Source organism: Budorcas taxicolor, chromosome X (genome assembly GCF_023091745.1).
Source record: "Budorcas taxicolor isolate Tak-1 chromosome X, Takin1.1, whole genome shotgun sequence".
NCBI lineage: Eukaryota > Metazoa > Chordata > Mammalia > Artiodactyla > Bovidae > Budorcas > Budorcas taxicolor.
Window position 1 is genome coordinate 79,854,146 of NC_068935.1, and position 22,617 is coordinate 79,876,762.

Here is a 22,617-nt window from a genome sequence, read left to right on the forward strand (position 1 = left end):
TATATTGGAAAGGAAGAGGCCAAAGTATTTGAAAATAATGTGAATGTCTACCTAGGAAATCCAAGAAACACAACTGACAAATTATGAGAAACTAAGAAGGCAACTCAGCAATGTGGTTAGATATAAGATGGAAATTTGAAAATGAATACTTTTCCTAAACATGACTAGAAAATAAAATAGAAAAAGAGGTATTCAAAATAGCAACAAAAACTATAAAATTCCAGAATAAGCCTACCAAGATCTGTGGTATAATAATTACATTAAGAAAATTACAAATCTTACTGAAAGACATAAAAGAAGACTTGAATAAATGTGGAGAGATCATGCTCATGGATGGGTAGGCTCAATTATATGTAATCTATAAATTGAATTTGGTTCTCAATAAAAATCCCAAAAAGATTTTTCATAGAACCTGACAATTTGATTCTAAAATTCGCCTGGAAATAAAATAATCAAAACAGTTCTGATAAAAGAAAAGTGAGGGGAAACTTGTCCTCCCAGAGATTAAAACATACTACAAACTAGATTCAATAAAAGGCTTAAGAATAAACAAATTCACTAATAGGGTAGAATAGTGGCCAGAAATAGATCCACACATTGTATTGGTCAACTCAATACACTCAGATACTAAGTCAAAGAAGGAGTAAAGGAGTTTCTTTTTAATAAATGGTGCTAGAAGAACTAGATATTCACAGTGGGTAGAGGATGATTTTCAACCCACATCTCAGTTTATAACCAAAAACTAACTCAAAATAGATTATACAACTAATGTAAAAGCTAAAACTATAAAGCTTCAAGTAGAAAACTTTGGAAATTATCTTCATCACTTTGGGTATACAAAGATTTCTTGGACAAGATATCAACAGCTCTAAATATTAAACAACACAAAACTTGATAAAACTGAACTTTATCAAAATTAAAGTTTTTGTGCAAATAAAAACTACAGTGACATACCACCTCACACCAGTCAAGATGATCATCATTAAAAGTCTACAAATGACAAATGCTGGAGAGGTTGTGGAGAAAAGGGAATCCTCTTGCACTGTTGGTAGGAAATTAAGTTGGTACTATGAAAATAGTATATAGGTTCCTCACAGAACTAAAAATAGAGTTGCCTTATGATCCAGCAATCCCACTCCTAGACATATATCCAGACAAAACTGTCATTCAAAATGATACATGCACCCCTACATTCATAGCAGCACTATTCACAATAGCCAATATGTGAAAATAACCTAGATGTTCAATGATAGATGAATGGATAAAGAAGATGTGGTACACACACACAACTGAATACTACTCAGTCATTAAAAAAGAATGAAATAATGCCATTTGCAGTAACATGGATAAACCCAGAGATTATCATACTAAGTGAAGCAAGTCAGAAAGACAAATAACCATATGAATCATTTATACGTGGAATCTAAACTATGACACAAATGAACTTTTCTACAAAACAGACTCACAGACAGAGAACAGACTTGTGGTTGCCAATGGGGAGGGCGGTGGAAGAGGGATGGAAGGGGAGTTTGGTTCTCAGTTCAGTTCAGTTCAGTCACTCAGTGTCCGACTCTTTGCGACCCCATGGACTGCAGCACCCCAGGCTTCCCTGTCCATCACCAACTCCCGGAGCTGACTCAAACTAATGTCCATTGAGTCGGTGATGCCATCCAACCATCTCATCCTCTGTCGTCCCACCTTCAATCTTTCCCAGCATCAGAGTCTTTTCCAATGAGTCAGTTCTTCGCATCAGTGGCCAAAGTAGTGGAGTTTCAGCTTCAGCATCAGTCCTTCCAATGAATATTCAGGACTGATCTCCTTTAGGATGGACTGGTTGGATTTCCTTGCAGTCCAAGGGACTCTCAAGACTCTTCTCCAACACCACAGTTCAAAAGCATCAATTCTTCAGTCCTCAGCTTTCTTTATAGTCCAACTCTCACATCCATACATGACTACTGGAAAAATCATAGCCTTAACTAGACGGACCTTTGTTGGCAAAGCAATGTCTCTGTTTTTTAATGTGCTCTGTAGGTTGGCCGTAACTTTTCTTCCAAGGAGTAAGTATCTTTTAATTTCATGGCTGCAGTCACCATCTGTGGTGATTTTGGAGCCCCCTCAAAATAAAGTCAGCCACTGTTTTCATTGTTTCTCCATCTAGTTTGGTTCTAGCAGATGCAAAGTAGTATATATAGAATGGATAAACAACAAGGTCCTACTCTATAGCACAGAGAACTATATTCAATATTCTGTGATAAGCCATAATAGAAAAGAATATAAAAAAGAATATATATATATAACTGAATCACTTTGCTGTACAGCAGAAATTAACACATTATAAATCAATTATACTTCAATTAAAAATTTAAAATTCTTATTCAACAAAAGACATCACTAAAAAGATATACAAGCCACATACTGGAAAAAAACTATTTGAAATATACATATCTGATGATTGAATTCAGAATACATAAAGAACTGCAAATCATCAATAAAAAGATGATAGCACAATTTTAAAAAATAGGCAAAACACTTGGATCCCCCCCCCCAAAAAAAGATATATGAATAGACAATAAGTATGTGAAAAGGAGCTCAACACTGTCATCTTGGAAATGCAAATTAAGCAATGATGAGATGACCAAGTGAAGTAAGTCAGAAAGAAAAAAGGCGAATAACCATATGATATCACTTATACATGGAATCTAAAATATGACACAAATGAACATACCTATGAAACAGAAACAGACTGACAGGCACAGAGAACAGATTTGTGGCTGCCAAGCAAGAGGAGGGAGTAGGGGATGGAAGAATGGGGAGTTTGTGATTAATAAATGCAAACTATTATATATAGGATGGATAAACAACAAGGTCCTACTGTATAACACAGCGAACAATATTCAATATCCTATGATAAACCATAATGGAAAAGAATACGAATATGTATAAAGTACAGCAGAAATTAACACAATATTGTAAATCAACTATATTTCAATAAAATTTAAAAAAAAATTATGGGGGGGCAGATTCCCTGGTGGGCCAGTGGTTAGGAAGTGACGCTTTCACTGCCATGGCCCAGGTTCAGTCCCTGGTCTGGAAACTAAGATCTCGTAAGCTGCACGGTGTGGTTAAAAAACAAAACAAAACAAAATATGATGAGATGTATTTGACACCCACTAGAATTTCTAAGACAATATCTTTCTTTATGAAGCTGTGATAAGCTGGAACTTTCATAATATTGCTGGAGTATAAAACAGTACAAACCATATTACAGAATTGTTTGGCACTCAAAACTAAGCATATATCTACCTCTTTCACTCCTAGAGAAATGAAAATGTATGTTAACAAAAAGACCTGTACGTGAATGTTCAGGGTAGTCTTATTCATAACAGCTAAAAACGGGGAATAATTCTAATTTCTATCAATAGGAAAATGGAAGAACAAGTAGTATTATAATGATATAATGGAATACTACTCAGCAGTACAAAGGAACACACTATTAATCAAAGAAAGAACATGAAAAAAATCTGTCCCCAAAATCTTATGTTGAGCAAAAGCCAAACACATGAAAAAATAATGATTCCATCTATATGACGTTTAAGAACACATAAAATTAATCTGGTGCTAGAAGTCAGAAAAGTGGTTTCTTAAAGTGGAATATGGGAAGGGTGAATTGACTGGAAAGAGGCACAAAAGAATTTTCTAGGGGAGATGGAAATGTTTTTCATCATGTTTGGGGTAGTAGTTGCATGAGTGCATATGACTATCAAAACTCAAGAAATTGAGCATTTTAAATATGTGCATTTTATTGCACATAAATTTTACCTCAAGAAAAAACTATACAGAAGAAATACACACATAAGAAATGAATCAAAAGATTAACAAAGTTAGGGACTTCCCTGGTGGTACAGTAGCTTAAGACTCCGAGCTTCCAAGGCAGGGGGCCTGGTCAGAGAACTAGATCTTACGTGCCACAACTAAGAATTCTCATGGCACAGCTAAAGATCCTGTGTGCTGTAAATAAGACCCAGCACACTCGAATAAATGAATTAATAAGATTAACAAAGTTAAAAAATGAGACTGAGAAAAATATACGCAATATATGTAACAAGGTTTAATATCTAGAATATAGAAACAACTCCAAAAGTCAACCAGAAAAATTCAACCTGATAGAAAACAAAACAAAGGAATGAGCAGGCAAATTCATAAAAGTAGAAAGAGAAATGGAATAAACATGAAAAGATGCTCAATTTCATAAATAACTGGGGAAACACAAGTTTTAAAAAATAACATGCAATGTTCAAAATAGGTACAAATGAAAAAGATCAATAATATTCAGTATTGTCAGCAGTATAGGGAAACATAATCTCATATATTGATGTGCATACTGAGAGAGACATTTTGGAGGACAATATTTAGTAGTATTTAAAAGCCTGAAATGTATACACTTCAAATTAGCAATTCCTCTTCCAGGTACATAGCCTAGGGAACACTCTCATGTGTGTATCATGCACAAGGCTGTTGACTGAGGCATCATTTTGCCATAGTCAAGAATTGAACAACCTAAATGTCAATCAAAATAGGAATAGTTAAAGTGAACTTAATATACTCTGGAATCCTAGATAGTTGTAAAAATGAGGTAGACTTATAAACTGATAGAGTTCTGAGTTGGGAAGATCCCCTGGGGAAGGGAATGGCTACCCACTCCAGTATTCTTGCTTGGGAAATCCCATGGACAGAGAAGCCTGGCAGACTACAGTCCATGGGGTCACAAAGAGTCGGACACGACTGAGCAACCAACACTTCACAAACAGAGTTCAAACATATATTGCTGAGACAAAAGCAAGCTGACAAACAATATATGCTCTGCATGTATGCATGCATGCTAAGTTGCTTCAGTTGTGTCCTACTCTTTGTGATCCTATGGACTATAGTCTGCCAGGCTCCTCTGCCCATGGGATTCTTCAGACAAGAATACTGGAGTGGGTTGTCATGCCCTCCTCCAGGGACCTTCCCAACCCAGGGATTGAACCTATGTCTCCTGTGGCTCCTGCACTGCAGACAGATTCTTTATTTCTGAGCCATCGAGGAAACCCCTAATATATGCAATATGATAGCATTTATCTTTAAAAACAACAGGAAACACCAAAAAAGTATATACACAGAAAAAAATCTTGAATGCTAACCCCCAGGCAGGTGAAAGTAATTACCTCTAGATTAGAATTAGATGGTAAATCAAGGGGGATTTTATCTTCATCCATATTGCTTATGTTTGTATACTGGGCTTTCCAAATGGCAACCCACTCCAGTATTCTTGCCTGGAGAATCCCAGGGACGGGGGATCCTGGTGGGCTGCCGTCTATGGGGTCACACAGAGTCGGACACAACTGAAGTGACTTAGCAGCAGCAGCAGCATAGGTTAAAGCGTGGGAGACCCAGTTAAAGTGTTAAAATATGGGAGACCCAGGTTCAATCCCTGGGTAGGGAAGATCCCCTGGAGAAGGAAATGGCAACCCACTCCAGGATTCTTGCCTGGAGAATCCCATGGAGAAGCCTGGTGGGCTACAGTCCATGGGGTCGCAAAGAGTCGGACACGACTGAGTAACTTCACTTACTTACTTACTACTTGTTGATTCACGAACTTTGGGGCTTCCCAGGTGGCACTAGTGGTAAAGAACCCACCTGTCAACGCAGGAGACATGAGAGACATGGGTTTGATTCCTGAGTCAGGAAGATCCCCTGGAGAAGGGCATGGCAACTCACTCCAGTATTCTGGCCTGGAGAATCCCATGGACAGAGGAGCCTGGTGGGCTACAGCCTGTTGGGTTGCAAAGAGTCGGACATGACTGAAGCAACTTAGCATGCATGCACACTATTTGTGTAATTAAAAGGAAATTAATTTAGCAATGCCAAAATTTTAAAAGGCATATAGCAAATGTATTACTAAATGTGCATTTATATATATATATATTCTTATTTAGTTGCTAGGTCGTGTCTGATTGTTTGTGACTCCATTGACTATAGCCCACCAGGTTCCTCTGTCCATGGGATTTTCCAGGTAAGACTACTGGAGTGGGTTGCCATTTTCTTCTCCAGGGGATCTTCTCAACCCAGGGATTGAACCTGCTTCTCCTGCACTGCAGGTGAATTCTTTTAATGCTGAGCCACAAGGGCAGCCCATGCATATATCTGCATATAAAAATATCTGGTGATGATACACACCAGACTTAATAAGCCATGGTCAAACAAGAGCCTGGCTGAAAAGTTAAAAGGAAGATCTGGGGAGTGAAATGTCCACTGGGGACTTTAAAAAAGCTCTGATATATTGCTGGAGAGCTAGAAAGCTGTATGCATGCTCAGGAAAGACCTAAAAGGCCCTCGTTTTATACCTCTGGCTGACTTTGAGGCTCTGCTCAAGAAGTAAAAACTAAGACAGAGCTGTAAAGAACCTGGGCATTGAAAGTAAGCCCCAACACAAACTCAGAGCCCTAGGAAAATGCTGGAAGAGAGTTATAGGCTCAAGGCATTAAAGGAAATGAGACACTAGTGGTAAAGAACCTGCCTACCAATGCAGAGACATAAGAGATGCGGGTTCGATCCCTGGGTCTGGAAGATCCCCTGGAGGAGGCCACTCCAGTATTCTTGCCTAGAGAATCCCATGGACAGAGGAGCCTGGTGGGCTACAGTCCGTAGCATTACAGAGTTGGACACGACTGATGCAACTTAGCACGCACAGTTGTATGTATGACCAATCATTAGCTAACTACTAAAGTAACTGAGCATACACTTCTGTGACCACAAACCTCAGGGAATTATAGAATTAGTCCAGTAAAGTCACAAGAGGTATAAAACAGTAAGTTAGATTTATTTAAGGAGTACAAGATGGTTCAGTACCCAAAAATCAATTAATGCAATATACCATGTTGACAGAACAGAAAATAATGTGATCATGTCAACAGACGATAAAAAAAAATTTGACAAATTCATGATTAAAACACTCAACAAACTAGGTATAGAAAGGAATTTCCTCAATTTGCTAGGGGTAATCTATGAAAAATCCACAGCTAACATCAGTCTTAACAGTAAAAGACTGAATGCTTTTCCCCTAAGATCAGGAACAGGACAACATCCACTTACACCACTTCTATTCAACACTGTACTGAAGGTTCTAGTCAGGAGAAATAGGTAAGAAAAGGAAATAAAGGTATCCAGACCAGAAAGAAAGAAGTAAAACTATCTCTGTTCACACATGACATGACTTTATAAATAGAAATCCTAGAGACTCTGTTAAAAAACTATTAGAAATAACAAGTTCAGCAAGCTTGCACACACAAGATCAATATAAAAGCTCAATAAATAATTTGAAAATGACATTAAGTAAAAACAATTCCATTTACAAAAGCATTGCATTGAAAAGAACAAAATATTCAGGAATAAATTTAACAAAAGTAGTGTAAAACCTGTACTCTGAAAATTTTTTTAAAAAGCGCTATTGAAAGATATTAAACAAGACCTAAATAAATGGAAAGACATCTGATGTTTGTGAATTGAAATACTTGAAAAAATTGAAAGACACCAATACTTCCTATATTGATCTACAGAGTCAACACAAGCCCTGTAAAAATTCCAGCTGACTTCTTTGCAGAATATGACAAGCTGACTCTAACATTCATATGAAAATTCAAAGGACGCAGAATAGCCTAAACAATCTTGAAAAAGAAAAAAGGTAGAGCCCTCACACGTCTCAATTTCAAAACTTATTACAAAGCTACAGTAATCAGGACAGCGTAGTAACGGCATAAGGATATATCTATATATATAGATCAATGGAATAGAACTTAGATTCCAACTATTCCTTGATAAGGATGCCAAGACAATTCAATGGGTAAAGAATAGTCTTTTCAACAAATGATGCTGGGATAACTGAATATCTACATCATGCAAAAGATAAAAGTTTGGACCGCCACTTTATACCATATATAAAAGTTAACTCAAAGGTTTGCCCGGCTGCCTAGTGGTTAAAAATCTGCCTGCTAATGCAGGGGACACGGATTGAATCCCTGGTCCGGGAAGATCCTACATGCCACAGAGCAACTAAGCCCCTGTGCCACACTACTGATCTACACTTCTGAGAGCCACAACTACTGAGCCCATGCACTGCACCTACGGAAGCTGGCACGCCTAGAGCCTACACTCTGCAACAAGAGAAGCCACCAAAATGAGAAGCCTGTGCACCACAACAAAGAGGATCCCCTGCTCGCTGCAACAAGAGAAAGCCCATGCACAGCAATGAAGACCCAGTGCAGCCAAAAACAAATAATCTTTAAAAAAATTTAACTCAAAATGAATCTCAGATCTATATTTAACATCTAAAACTACAAAACTCTTAGAAGAAAATAGAGATATAAATCTTTGTGACCTTGCATTAGGCAACGATTTTTTAGATATGACACCAAACTAAAGAAATAAGAGAAAAAAACAAACGAATGGAATTCATTAAAAAATCTTAAATGTGTGCTTCAAAGGACACCTTCAAAAAACTGAAAAAGCAACCCAAAGAATGGAAGAAAACATTTGCAAAGCATGTAACTGATAATGGGCTGCTGCTGCTGCTAAGTCGCTTCAGTCGTGCCTGACTCTGTGCGACCCCATAGACGGCAGCCACTAGGCTCCCCCAGCCCTGGGATTCTCCAGGCAAGAACACTGGAGTGGGTTGCCATTTCCTTCTCTAATGCATGAAAGTGAAAAGTGAAAGTGATGTTGCTCAGTTGTGTCTGACTCTTCACAACCCCATGGACTGTAGACTACCAAGCTCCTCCGTCCATGGGATTTTCCAGGCAAGAGTACTGGAGTGGGGTGCCATTGCCTTCTCCAGATAATGGACTAGTATCTAGAATATATAAAGAACACACACAATTCAATAATAAAAAGATAAATAACCCAATTTAAGAAATGGGCAAAGAATCTGAATGGACGTTTTTCCAAAGAAGATACACAAATTGCTGAGAAGCTCACAAAGCATTATTAGCCGTCAAAGAAATGCAAATCCAAACCACAATAAGATAGCACTTCATAGCCACTAGGATGGCTATAATTAAAGACATAATAAAACAACTAACAATATGGAGAAATTACAATTCTTATATATTTCCGGTAAGAAAGTAGCATGGTACAGTTGCTATGAAAAACAGTCTGGCAGTTCTTCAAAAAGTTAAATATAGAATTATCATTTGAGCAATTCCACTTAGGTATATACCCAAGAGAAATGAAAACATATCCACAGGAAAACCTGTATACCAGTGCTCATAGCAGCACTGTTCATAATAACCAAAAGTAGAAACAACCCAATGTCCGTCAACAAATTAATGGATAAATAAAAACTTAATATATTCATGTGGTAGAATACTGTTTGGCAATAAAAGGAAGGAAGTACTGATACCTGCTATAACAAGAATGAACCCAGCAAAGATGTTAATGAAAGAATCCAGTCACAAAAGCTCACATATTGTATGATTACATTTATATGAAATGTCCAGAATAGGCAAATCCATAAAGACAGAAAGATTAGTCACTGCCTGGAGGTGGGGTGGGGGAGGTAGACAATGGAAAAAAATGAGTGACTACTAATGAGTGTGGGTTTCTTCTGAGGATGATGAAATATTCTAAAATTTATTGTAGTGATGGTTGCATAACCTTGTGAATATACTAAAAAAGTCACTGAATTATACACTTAAAAAAAGTGAGTTTTATGGTACATTCAGCACATGTTAATATTTTAAAGAAATATAAACAGCTATCATATGACCCAGGTATAACACTCCTAGGTTATACCTAAAGAGAAATTAAAACATTTGTCCTCATAAAAAATTATACACAGATGTTCACAGAGCAATATTCAAAATAGTCAAATTGGATACAACTGACGAATGGACAAACAAAATGTTGTATATCTGTATAATGGAATATGATTCAGCAATAAAAGGGAATGAAATAATGATACATGCTGTAACATGGATGATCCTTGAAAACCTTATGTTAAGTGAAATAAGACAGTCACAAAAGACCAGAAATTATGTGATTCCATTTATATGGAATATAGGTTAGTGGTTGCCTAGGGCTAGAGAAGGGGGTGTGGATGGGGAGTGACTGCTAATGGGTATGAGTTTCTTTTGGCGGGTGATGAAAATGTTCTAAAATTAGATTGTGGTGATGGTTGCACAACTCTGAATATACAAAAGTTTATTGAAATGTACAGTTTAAATGGGTGAATTTTATGGCATGTGAATTATATCTCAATAAAGCTGTTTTAAAAAAACCCTCAGAAATGTACACCTAAAAAAAGATAAAGGAACCACAAGAACCTTTAAAAATAGTCTTAAGAAGGATAAATCTCAAAAGTACAAACATAGTACAAAAAGGGCACTTTTAAATATATTCAGAACAAAAAGCTGAATGAGGAAGAAATAGGTCTCTACCCTGTGTCAGCAGTATAATAATGATAAATGACAAAGAGGTAAAATTCCTCAATTACTATTTCTGTTTCTGCCTTCTCAGTTCCCAAGAAGGAACTGAAGCCCAATATGAGTAAAGAAGTAGTAAGCGAGAACTCAACTACTTTAATAAGAGTTCAAATATCTTGGACCAGATGAATTATAGCTGAGGGAACTGCGAGTAATTTCAAACAAGAATGCTGAAGCTATGTCAATGATATTTCAGGCATCACAGAGAAGGATGTTCCAGAAGAGTGGGCAGATGTAATTTCAATTTTCAGGAAAAAAAGGTTAATTCCATAAATTACAGACCAGTAAGTTTGATATAAGTCTTCTAGATTATTACAGGGATGGAGTATTACAGGGATGGCTTGCAAGAACCTAGAAATGGAAGAATAAGCACTAGAAGCCAGCTTGAATTCACTTAGAAATAGTTGATTTAGGCTAATCCTTATTTATTTTTTGCACTGTTAGTAAGCTGGTAGCCATGAGAAATATGGTAGACATAGTATATCTGGATATTAGCAAGGCATTTGACAAAATCTTTTATGACATAAAAGATAAATAAGTATAAATTGAGAAATGGGAGCTGGTTGTTAATTTTTGTTAGCTAGATTAATAATTGCTTGAAAGACCATTGCCAAAGCATGCAGATTATCAGGTCACTAGCATGCTGGATGAAGGTTTCTAATATTAATAGCATACACCATGGGGTTCTTGTAGCCTTAGGAGCATCATCATTTATATCTAACAACTTAAATGGAGATATGGAAACCATGCTGATGAGGTTTATAAGTGACAACATCTGGGGAAGGATAGTGAATACTTGGAATGACAGAATCAGTATACTGATTTTAATAAGTAGTTGGGGATAAAACAAAACAAAAACTAAAACTTGCCTGGGCCAGATGAAATCAAACCAAGGACCAGATCCAAATCTCATACCTAAATTAGGAAATTAGTGCAAGGAAAAGAAACAGTTTTTCACTATTTCTGAAATCAGCCTCAAACCTGAATTGTTGATATTGTTAGAACGTGACCTGAAATATTCCAGTCAAGACGCCAACAATAGCAATAAGAGTATTAGAGGTTTTTATCTATGACTGTGGCCTTAATTACTCTCACCCTCTTTTAGACGATCCCCTTCAGCCTTGGTTTTCTTCTGTCTTTCTGATCCAGCAAGGTCTACGAGATGCAGCTTGGAGCGAAAGCTGCTATTCCTATGAAAATAACAGGACGTAAGTGAGAACGGTACACAACTTTGAGGGCAGGTGAGTATCAAGGCTCATCTGCCTGCTCTCATTTTCTTTCAAGTCAGTCTAAATGGATTGATTTATTACAAGTACTCAGAGTACTGATGTTTGATTATTTGTCAAATCAAGAAGCAATTATTCAACTTTAGTAGAACTAACATTAAAAATCTTAACTCTTTAAACTGTAACTTACTTGTCACTTTTCTTTCTTTGCTCTATGGAGATTGTGAAGATGGCATGAGATCGAGAGGACTGGGAGTTCATAGCTGTGGAGGCCACAGTCCTACAGTTGTTGCCCTGCTCCAAACAGGAAACAGTATCCAGAGCAATGAAAACAGTCTTCTCAGTGAGTCCCACAATCTAATTCAGAGAAAGAAAAAACTCTTATAATTCAACTTCAAATACTTCATCATTTTAGGGTAGCAATGGATAAGTGCCTTCCAGGGAGCCTCAGGTGAAGGTAAGCTTTGGCCTTAAGAATAGTAAGGGCAACACAAATAGCTGTAGTATTTCTCTTTGCTACTTTCTCCTCCATGTGGCCCTATGTTCTTTCCTATATCTCGGGCCCATTTTATATTTCATTTTCACTAGGGAAAATAGCCTAGTACAATTTCCACTGATTAGGAAAACAGGGTCCTAGGTTTGGTACTCTATCTACCCAGGAGAAGCTGTATAAGTTAAAATCTCTTGGAGCCTCTGGAGATTGAACTAGATGATAATGAAGTCCCTTCTAGCCCTAATATGCTACGATTTTAGAATGCCATAACTCCCAAATCAACATCTGTGGCCCTAATTTCTAGTCCTACATTTCAAAACCAAACTCATCTTCCTTCCACCAATAGTGATTCTCTACACTACTTCTTCATTTCTAGATCTCTATTCTCAAAACTTCAGATTTGCCCTTAATTCCTCTTCTTCCTCCATATTTCATCTATTACCAACTCTCCATAATTCTCCTTTTGAATCCATTGCTTCCTTTTCCTTTCCATATCTACTGTCTAATCCAGACCCATATTACTTCACATGCCTGAAAAATAAGGCAATTTCCCCAAATTTTCCTCCCTCATCCTAGTCTCTCCTTTTCCCATTCTTGTTTAGCCTTCTGAAAATCCTGCTTCCTAAAATGTCACCAAACCCCTAAGCCCCATGTGAAATAATGAGAGTACAAAGAGATTTTAAGATATTCTCCTAACCTCCCAGGAGCTAACTTAGTCAGAGATATACACGGAAAGATAAAAACTTGATAAAAGTAGCCACAGGAAGTATTAAGTAGCTTATATACTATTCACAGAGATAGAAACTAAGCTCTTTAGTCTGGCTTCATAATCTGGTCTTAACATAGCTCCTATTAGTTCCTAAGACATATCCTCTAATCCAGACAGACTAACCTAATCTTACTACCCCCATGAGTATATTTTCTGCTTTCCTGCTTTAAGCTATTCCTTACTACAAGAATGCCCTTACTTCTTTACTTACTTCTTACCATCCATGCCATTTGAACAGTACTTACAAACTTTTCCTTACCCACCACAATTTGAATCAGAAATTCACACTTCTCTGTATTGCAAATTTCCGCTCAAATAGTGTTTGGGATTTAATTCCTGCTCTAGTATAGTTTAGGCACACAGAAGATCTTAGCCAGTCAAAAGCTGGCTAAGTACCAACATTCTTTCTGGTGATAGCATGCATCTTACCCAGGTTTCTTATCCCCACCATGCAAATTGTCTTCCTGTATTCCATGCTTATCAGGCTTTCAAAATAGGTCTGATCCTTCAAGCTTTGCCTTAGTGCCTGGCTAATGACTTAATGGCTCAGAAGGAAAAAAATTTCAGAAGCACAGGCAACTGCCTCTCAGGCACCTGCAACCTAAATTTCAATTTTCGGTACAGAGAGAAGGAGAGGGAGATGCATAAGGTATTATTTTACCAAGTTGTCCTAAGTCTGCACTACCCTATTCTTATCTACACCCCTCCTCAAATTCTCCAACTCCTGAATACTCAAGCTGCTGCTAGAACCAAACTCTGCCTGTTTTCTGGCTTCTGGATTTGGCCCACTCCCATATACAAAACTCCCAACCTTGCCTCAAACTTTGTTCAGCTACAGGTCCTCAGCCTACATCTATACCATGTGGCAGAAGCCTCTCAAATAAGTGATCTCTTCTTCCTATGGTAAACTCAAAATTTTGGTATCATCTTACTTTCTAAATATCCTTACAGAGATCTAGCACAATGTCTCTTACAGGGCTAACAGAATTTTCTATGACCATGTTCCATATCTGTGCTATCTAATACAGTAGCCACTAGTCACATGAGCACTTGATATGTGGCTGGTGTGGCTGAGAGACTGAATTTCAAACTATATTCAATTGCAGTTCATTGAAGTTTAAATAGCCATTTATGGCTGGTGACTACCATACTGGACAGCCCAGCCTCAGGACTCTGTAAGTAGCCAATAAACATTTAACTGATATTAGCATTCCTTCAAGAGGTAATATGGAGAAGGAAATGGCAACCTACTCCAGTATGCTTGCCTGGAGAATCCCAGGGACAGAGGAGCCTGGTGGGCTGCCGCCTATGGGGTTGCACAGAGTCAGACATGACTGAAGCAACTTAGCAGCAGCAGCAGCAGCAGCCTCTCTAACCTTCTCTAAGAAGGTAGTAAAACTTCCTTCCCCACAAGAGTTCCCATCCAGGAATTCTAGATTAGCAAAGGGAATTAGGACCTAATTCACACAGAACCTAAAAGACTGAGGTGCTAATGGTCATTTAAAACCACAGTGGCAAATAAAGGGAGTGTGAACAGTTAGAAGTGGCCAACATTTTAAAATAACATCAAATGAGAGACAAACACACCTTTATGCCTTCCTTAGGATCCTCCCGTATATTTATTTGAGGGGCTTTCTCACGAGATGGGCATAGAAGATCCAAGATTTCTTCATTGTAAATCTGGCATTATTGAAAACAAAGTGGTAAAAACAAGATGTCAACAGTGGTAATCAAGGAGTTGTGGGACCACAAGTGATTTCTAAAATTCTTTGACTTTCTGTATTAAAAAAAATTTTTTTGCAACAAACGTATTTTTTATAATTAAGACAAGGATTTTAACCCTAAATGTAATCATTGATACTTATAAGAATAAATTCACATTTACTACTTGTAATAAAATTAAAACTGCTATTTGAGAGTGAGCTTCTTAGGAATAGTAGACACAATGAAAAGCTACATGGGTATCTAAATTCAGTTCTTAGATGGTCATAACATCACCTTCACCGATTTTGTTAAAACGTAAGTAATAGGTCTTTATTGGAGGGTGAATGGCAATGAATATTTCAACAACAACCAGAACTTTAAGTACTGTTTCATAGTAAGCACCATGTTTGTTTGTTAAATTATATACATTTAATTACTGCTCCTTAAAGATAAGACATCTTATCATTGCTATGGAATCAACCAGGTAGATTATCAGAAGTTGTAAGTTCTCTAGGTATGTGTTTCTGGTATCATGAGGGCTAGATGTAATTGGTCAGTCTATTTGTATACTACTATATACTAGAATGAAAATATCCACAAAGGTAGGGACTTTTATGTTTTGTTCACTGATATATCCCAAATACCTAGAACAGGGCCTGTAATATTCAATAAATATCTGTTGAATAAACACTCTATCATTACTTACACAGCTCAAAACGTCACCCAATTTTTATAAACATTCTTCATGGAGTAGCAGCATGATCACTCAAGCCTCAAAACAGTAAAGGGATATCAAATATTTTTCTAAAGACTCTACAGGGAATCAATAATAGAGGCCAAACTCAAAGTATTCCTATCTTTTTATATGGGAATGCCAACTTCTCTAACAATCAGATTAAACAGACTACTCTGACAAGGACAAAACTGGGTGAGAGCCAGATCCAACTGAGCCAGTAAGTTTTCTCTATCAATTTATTAAAATGCAATTTACTAAAAATTCAATTTATTGAGTCATACCAGGAAAAATTCAATATGCATTTATTTTTCCACCCAAAGATAAATTTGAATTCAGAATAAAAATAAATCATTTACCTCCAAGTATGATACTTTCAGAGTAAATTCGAAGTCACTCTTTTTATCAATTTCTTTGAAGAGCAGTTGTATTACCCTAGGAATGACCCCAACTGTTGGTTCATTTTCTTGCTCTGCAGTATATGCACCTCCCATCGAATAGGTTTTTCCAGAGCCAGTCTGCCCATAGGCCAGGACGGTTGCATTGTATCCTGGCAAAACAGAAGTCACATGTGTAGTGATGGGGGCTCAAATATTTTCATCCAATCAGTACCCTCCATGTCCTTCAGTAATTACTTGTAGCAGAACTGAGACTGCTCTCTGAACACAAGGGTCTCTTGGGAATGTCAGACACAAAGAAAAATTATATGGGTGCCATGACTTTGCATTACTCCAAATAAGCAAAGAAAAATATCGAACCCACATGTATGCTTCTCTTGCTAGCTCTTAAAAGCTAGGAAGAAAAACACTTAAAAAGATATGACTGAGATAATGATAGTGACTAAGTCACTGTCTAAAAGTCATTCAGGGTTTTAGAATTCTGCTTTCTACCTGAACAATTCTAAATTATGGGAATTAAATGGAAGTCTTAGAAAATGCATAGACAGAAGGGATTCCAACATGTATTTCTTTGATTAACAAAGTCTTCATTTGAACCCTATTATCAGGTTCCTCATAGAAATGTCATCATTTAAGCATGATTCAATGTGATACATCTGGAGAAGGAAATGGCAACCCACTCCAGTACTCTTGCCTTGAAAATCCCATGGACGGAGGAGCTTGGTGCAGGCTACTATCCATGAGGTTGCAAAGAGTTGGGCACGACTGAGAGACTTCACTTAATGTGATGTCCTTTTTTTTTTTTTCTTTTTTGAGAGAACTTATTTCTGCTTTATTGACTATGCCAAAGCCTTTGACTGTGTGGATCACAATAAACTGTGGAAAATTCTGAAAGAGATGGGAATACCAGACCACCTGACCTGCCTCTTGAGAAACCTATATGCAGGTCAGGAAGCAACAGTTAGAACTGGACATGGAACAACAGACTGGTTCCAAATAGGAAAAGGAGTGCGTCAAGGCTGTATATTGTCACCCTGCTTATTTAACTTACATGCAGAGTACATCATGAGAAACACTGGGCTGGAAGAAGCACAAGCTGGAAACAAGATTTCCGGGAGAAATATCAATAACCTCAGATATGCAGATGACACCACCCTTATGGCAGAAAGTGAAGAGGAACTAAAAAGTCTCTTGATGAAAGTGAAAGAGGAGAGTGAAAAAGTTGATTTAAAGCTCAACATTCAGAAAACTAAGCTCATGGCATCCGGTCCCATCATTTCATGGAAAATAGATGGGGAAACAGTGGAAACAGTGTCAGACTATTTTTTGGGGCTCCAAAATCACTACAGATGGTGATTGCAGCCACGAAATTAAAAGATGCTTACTCCTTGGAAGGAAAGTTATGACCAACTTAGATAGCATATTCAAAAGCAGAGACATTACTTTGCCAACAAATGTCCATCTAGTCAAGGCTATGGTTTTTCCAGTGGTCATGTATGGATGTGAAAGTTGGACTGTGAAGAAAGCTGAGTGCTGAAGACTTGATGCTTTTGAACTGTGGTGTTGGAGAAGACTCTTGAGAGTCCTTTGAACTGCAAGGAGATCCAACCAGTCCATTCTAAAGGAGATCAGTCCTGGGTGTTCATTAGAAGGACTGATGCTAAAGCTGAAACTCCAATATTTTGGCCACCTCATGTGAAGAGTTGACTCATTGGAAAAGACTCTGATTCTAGGAGGGATTGGAGGCCAGAGGAGAAGGGAACAACAGAGGATGAGATGGTTGGATGGCATCACCAACTCGACGGACATGAGTTTGGGTGAACTCCGGGAGTTGGTGATGGACAGGGAGGCCTGGGGTGCTGCAATTCATGGGGTTGCAAAGAGTCAGACACAACTGAGCAACAGAACTGAACTGATTCATGTAAATGAAGACCTTGATGTTCTGGAAGATATTAAGATGTTACATTGAGATTTTCACTGTAATAGATTGCTAATATCAACTGGCATGACTCTAGGGCAAGAGAATAACATTTCATAACCATCTATAATATCACAGATATGTATATATAGTAATAACTGGGGAAATCAAGTTTCAGCACTTTTTTACAAAAAACTCAGGGTGCTGTTGAGCTGATTGAAAAATAGTGGCTTTATCTTTGCAGCTGAGAGCAATATTAACCAAACACATATACATTGAAATCACTTTCTATTGCCTCTAAAGACCATAATTCCCATAGTTTCTCAAGTTAAGAATACGAAAGTAATGGAACTGGAGACACACAAACAGGGTGGCGGCAGTGACAAAGACACTGATGATGACAGCAGCAGTGTTGAACAAGGTGGTGGGGGTTACTCAGCGTGGCTGTCAGGTGAACTCTATGGCTTTTCAGTTTAGTTGAAATTCCCTCCATGGCCTTCTGGAGTCCCTTGGTGTGTCTCCAGAGTAAATTTAAATAACTCTACATTTCATCAATGTTGGAGTGGCAAGAAAAGGGGGGAACTGATTTGGGATGAAAAGGTATAATGAACTGTAAACTCCATATAAATATCTCAAAAACAAAGATGAGTGAAAAGAAACCAGAGCCTTTGAACTTCATGAAAGATTTCCAGGAATTCCTGACTCAGCAGACTCATCATGTCAACATGATTTCTGGATCAGTAAGTGGGGACAAAGAAGCAGAGGCTCTTTAGGGAGCTGGAACAGATGGTGATCAAAATGGACTCAATCACCCATCTGTTGAAATTTCCTTGGATGAAAACTCAGGAATGTTAGTAAATGGGTTTGAAAGGACCTTTGATGAAAAGGTCAAGGGTTGATACTGCAACTATGCCAGCAAAGGCACCACCTGGCTCACTGAACACATTTAAATCCATACAGGTGAGAAACTTCATTGATGTCACTTATGCCCATTTGCATCTGCCTGTGATCATCATCTGGAAGCCCATATGTGTTCCCATATAGGAGAAAAACCATACAAATGTGGATTGTGTTCCTTTTGCTGCAGTGATTGAAGCATCCTGTCCCATCATCAAAAGCACAAATCTAAAATGGTTCTAGGTTTAAGGTACTAGGTCTTCCTTAAGCAGCAAGAAAATGTGCAGGGGTTTACAGAAGAAAATTAGCAATCTGACCTATAGCAGAAGAGCACTAATCAACTTAAGCCCACCTTCGACAGTGGTTCAGGAGCCAGACACCTTAATGATTTTGCCCATGAAATCCCAAATATCCAGAGTGACTCCTATGAAAGTATGGCAAAAACCACACCAACAGGGGGCCTGCCAAGAGACCCCCAAGAACTCATGGTTGACAACCCATTAAACCAGCTCTCAACTCTAGCAGGACAGTTGTCCAGTTTGCCACTTGAAAAGCAAAACCTCGCACCCCCTGATGTAGTTCCCTGCACCAACAAGAAGCCTTTCACTAATGCAGCAGCCCTCTACCCAGGTAGTAGTTTCTGTAGTGTCAGCAAGTATCCCTTAGAGTTCCTCTTCCCACCAGCCCAGAACCTCGGCTGTCACAGTCAGAGGAACTACAGCCCAGTGGGAGGTCCAAGCAGTGAACCAAGCGCCCACACGAGTAGTCCAAGCATGGGAAACAGCCAACCGAGCACTCCAGCTCCCACCCTGCTATATAAATCTAGAGTAAATAAATTTGAATAGGAGGCTGTCATTTTTATATTGGGTAATAACTAGCTTACTCTGAGGACAGCTTGGTCAAACAATAAAATATATTGTTACTAACTCTTGCTTTCTGTGTACTTTGCAAAATTTTTAAAATTTGATTCAAATCTTGAAAGTGTTACTAACTGGCTTAAAGCAAACATTTTACCTATTAAGTATTAACTAAAAAGCACTTTTACACTTACAGTAAGTGAAAGGGAAATATTGGTGGTATGTCTCCACAAAAACCCCAAAGTGCCAAGTTAATGTATCTTCTGTCCTCTCTTCCAAATGCTACAAAGCCATTAGAATGAGTTCTTGTGGTTTAATATCTAATCTAAACTAATCTCCACTGCACTGTTGAAAGAGCAGCATCAAGGAGTTTCTCCATATAACTCTCCTTGTCAATCGGAGGCTTGTGAATCGAAAGTCTGCAGTCTGTTCTGCTGTTGCTTTTAGCACTTACAGCTCAGATTAGTTTTACAGCAGTCACTTCCAAATGTGTAACTTGGCCCTTGTATGTATATATTGTCAAAAACAGGATGCTGTCATTTTGACACTTTTGTGGCTATTTTTTTTCTACTTATTCTTCATATAAAAGCAATACCACAAAATATAAAATGAAAGTATTCATTAAACAAAAAGGAGGACCTCTCATGCTAAAACCAGTTTATTAACTGTATATTCTGGGCCAAAGGGTGATCAACGCTTTTTTTTCCTGACAACTAAAGATGTTTTGAAAGAGCAATTTAGTTCAGTTTTTTTTCAGAACTATAAACTAGAATGTATAATTTAAAAATTCCTGACTCGGATCTGGGTCTTCGCGGTCAACGGCTTCCTTTAGGGCCCCGCCGCAGCCGACCCGGCTCCTCGGTGGAAAGAAGATGGTGGGCCAGAACATCGCCATCGCCGCCGGCGTGTGCGGGGCCCTTTTCATAGGTTACTGCATTTACTTTGACCGCAAGAGACGGAGTGACCCCAACTTCAAGAACAGGCTGCGAGAATGAAGAAACAAACAAAAGCTTGCCAAGGAGAGAGCTGGGCTTTCCAAGTTACCTGACCTTAAAGATGCTGAAGCCGTTCAGAAATTCTTTCTAGAAGAAATACAGCTTGGTGAATTACTAGCTCAAGGTGAATATGAGAAGGGCGTGGACCATCTGACGAATGCGATTGCTGTGTGTGGACAGCCGCAGCAGTTACTGCAGGTGTTGCAGCAAACTCTCCCACCATCAGTGTTCCGGATGCTTTTGACTAAGCTCCCGACAATTAGTCAGAGAATTGTAAGTGCTCAGAGCTTGGCTGAAGATGATGTGGAATGAGAAACAAATGTCAACATAATGATCTCAATTAAAACACATTTTTAAAATCTTAACTCAGAAGATGATCGGCTCTGGGAAGTAAGGGCAGATAAGCTTGTTACGGACTGTCCTCCACAGTGAAGTCTACCAAAGTTAATTTTTACTTTGTGTAGATCCATTTGTCTGTTTTATTTATTTTTCCCAGTGAAAAGTGTATTTTGATAGAGAGCTTTTCATTTTATAAATACACTATGAATTACTGAAATATGCATTTTGTTTATTCCTAAAATGTGTAATTAGAATGTACATATAACATCCCATTACATTAAAAATACCCAGTGCTCGGTTTTGAAAGGCCCAAAAAAATGTAGAAGAAAACTAAAGAATATACTTGTTTTTCTCTACATTAGAAAGTTGGCTGGAAACTTGTGTTGATCAAAACTGAGCATTAAAATAAGAGATTATTTCTTTCCATTTAATCTCTTAAATATGTGTAATGTGCTGCTATGCTATAATAACAACTTCACCCCCTCCCTTGAAATGTTTTCTTTAAATCAGTGGGTTTGATGTATTCTGGATATTTATCTCCTTGTATTTTAGATACATGTAGTTGCGGATAGCACCAGGAATTAGATGCTATACATTCTTCATCTGGCTGAGTAAGCTTTACCAGTTAATGTCTGCCCACTCGCCTCATATATAGACTGAGGAAATGGGTCTGCTAATTCAGCTTCTAATTCCTTTGGTTTGTGCAGCATTTTCAAATCCCTCTTTCTGAGGGAAATACCTGTTTGGGCAGCCAGCCCTTGCATTTTTTTATACTCTAAATTTTGCATGCTTGCCTGACTTAGTATTCCTGAATTGTTTTTTTTAAAGGTATAAAGTGTTGATTTTCACTGAAATCATGGTTCTGTCACTACTTTGGTAAATTAACCTGAAACGTAACCTTCACGGTAACTGGGACGATATGCTTGTAAAAGTGTGTGTTCCCTTTTGCTTTTATCCTGAGTGTACCTCTTTAATCCCCTACCAACCCTTATCTTGTATGAGAATAAGGTGTAACTTTGTGGCTGAAGACTTTAATGAAGATAATGGGACCTTTTCTCTAAATAGTGACATACTATCTGCAGCCACAGATTAAATACCAGACCTAAGAATAAAGATCCTTGGTACTTAAAAAAAATAAAATAAAATAAAATAAAAAAAATTCCTATGAATTAAAGTTGAAATACAGTTGTATTCCAAAGGTATCAATGCTTGAAAGCTAGTTAATTCTAAACGCACTAACAATTTTGAAGCAAATCTACATTAGAAACTTTTTTGGTATTGTATTTTTTTTAAATATTTAAGGTTTTATTTAAATTTTTGTGAGTTAAATTCTGTATTGGAAAGATGTTGGCATCTTCCATTAAGTATTCAATGTTTCTCCCATTTTATTTTTAATAAAATATTTTATAGAAATGAGTTGAGAAAAGCTTAACATGGACTATTTATAATACTTCACTGTTAACAGGCAATGTTCTGAAACCAAATTTATTTTTGTTTAGTGAACATAACTAGATTTTAAAGCTGGTAGATAATTTATCTCCACTCTTTTTAAGAAACTGTAAAGGGATTAACAGGGAATGATTTTATTTCAGATTTTTATTAATATAGTAAGTAGCTACAACTTCGTGAAACTCAAGTAAAGGATATACTTTTACTTTGAAAAAATTTCACTAGCTATTTTCCAGTGCCATTTCATTTTAGAAATAGGTGTTCGCCATTCATCTGCAGAACTGTTTGACAAAGGGAATATTAACTAAAAAAAAAAAAAAAAAAG

At 37.6% G+C, this 22,617-nt stretch overlaps 1 protein-coding gene and 1 pseudogene across 1 annotated transcript in view; one reads left to right on the plus strand and one right to left on the minus strand.

Annotated features, from left to right (window-relative positions):
- KIF4A (kinesin family member 4A) overlaps nt 1-22,617 on the minus strand; it is a 132,658-nt gene that overhangs the window by 107,384 nt on the left and 2,657 nt on the right. The window contains exons 3-6 of the mRNA XM_052663055.1: nt 15,799-15,989; nt 14,590-14,682; nt 11,931-12,097; nt 11,610-11,704 (exon numbers count right to left, since the gene is read on the minus strand). Of these exons, the coding sequence (XP_052519015.1) occupies nt 11,610-11,704; nt 11,931-12,097; nt 14,590-14,682; nt 15,799-15,989 (546 nt within the window). The remainder of the gene's footprint in view (nt 1-11,609; nt 11,705-11,930; nt 12,098-14,589; nt 14,683-15,798; nt 15,990-22,617) is intronic.
- On the plus strand, nt 20,309-21,503 carry LOC128069861 (mitochondrial import receptor subunit TOM20 homolog; annotated as a pseudogene).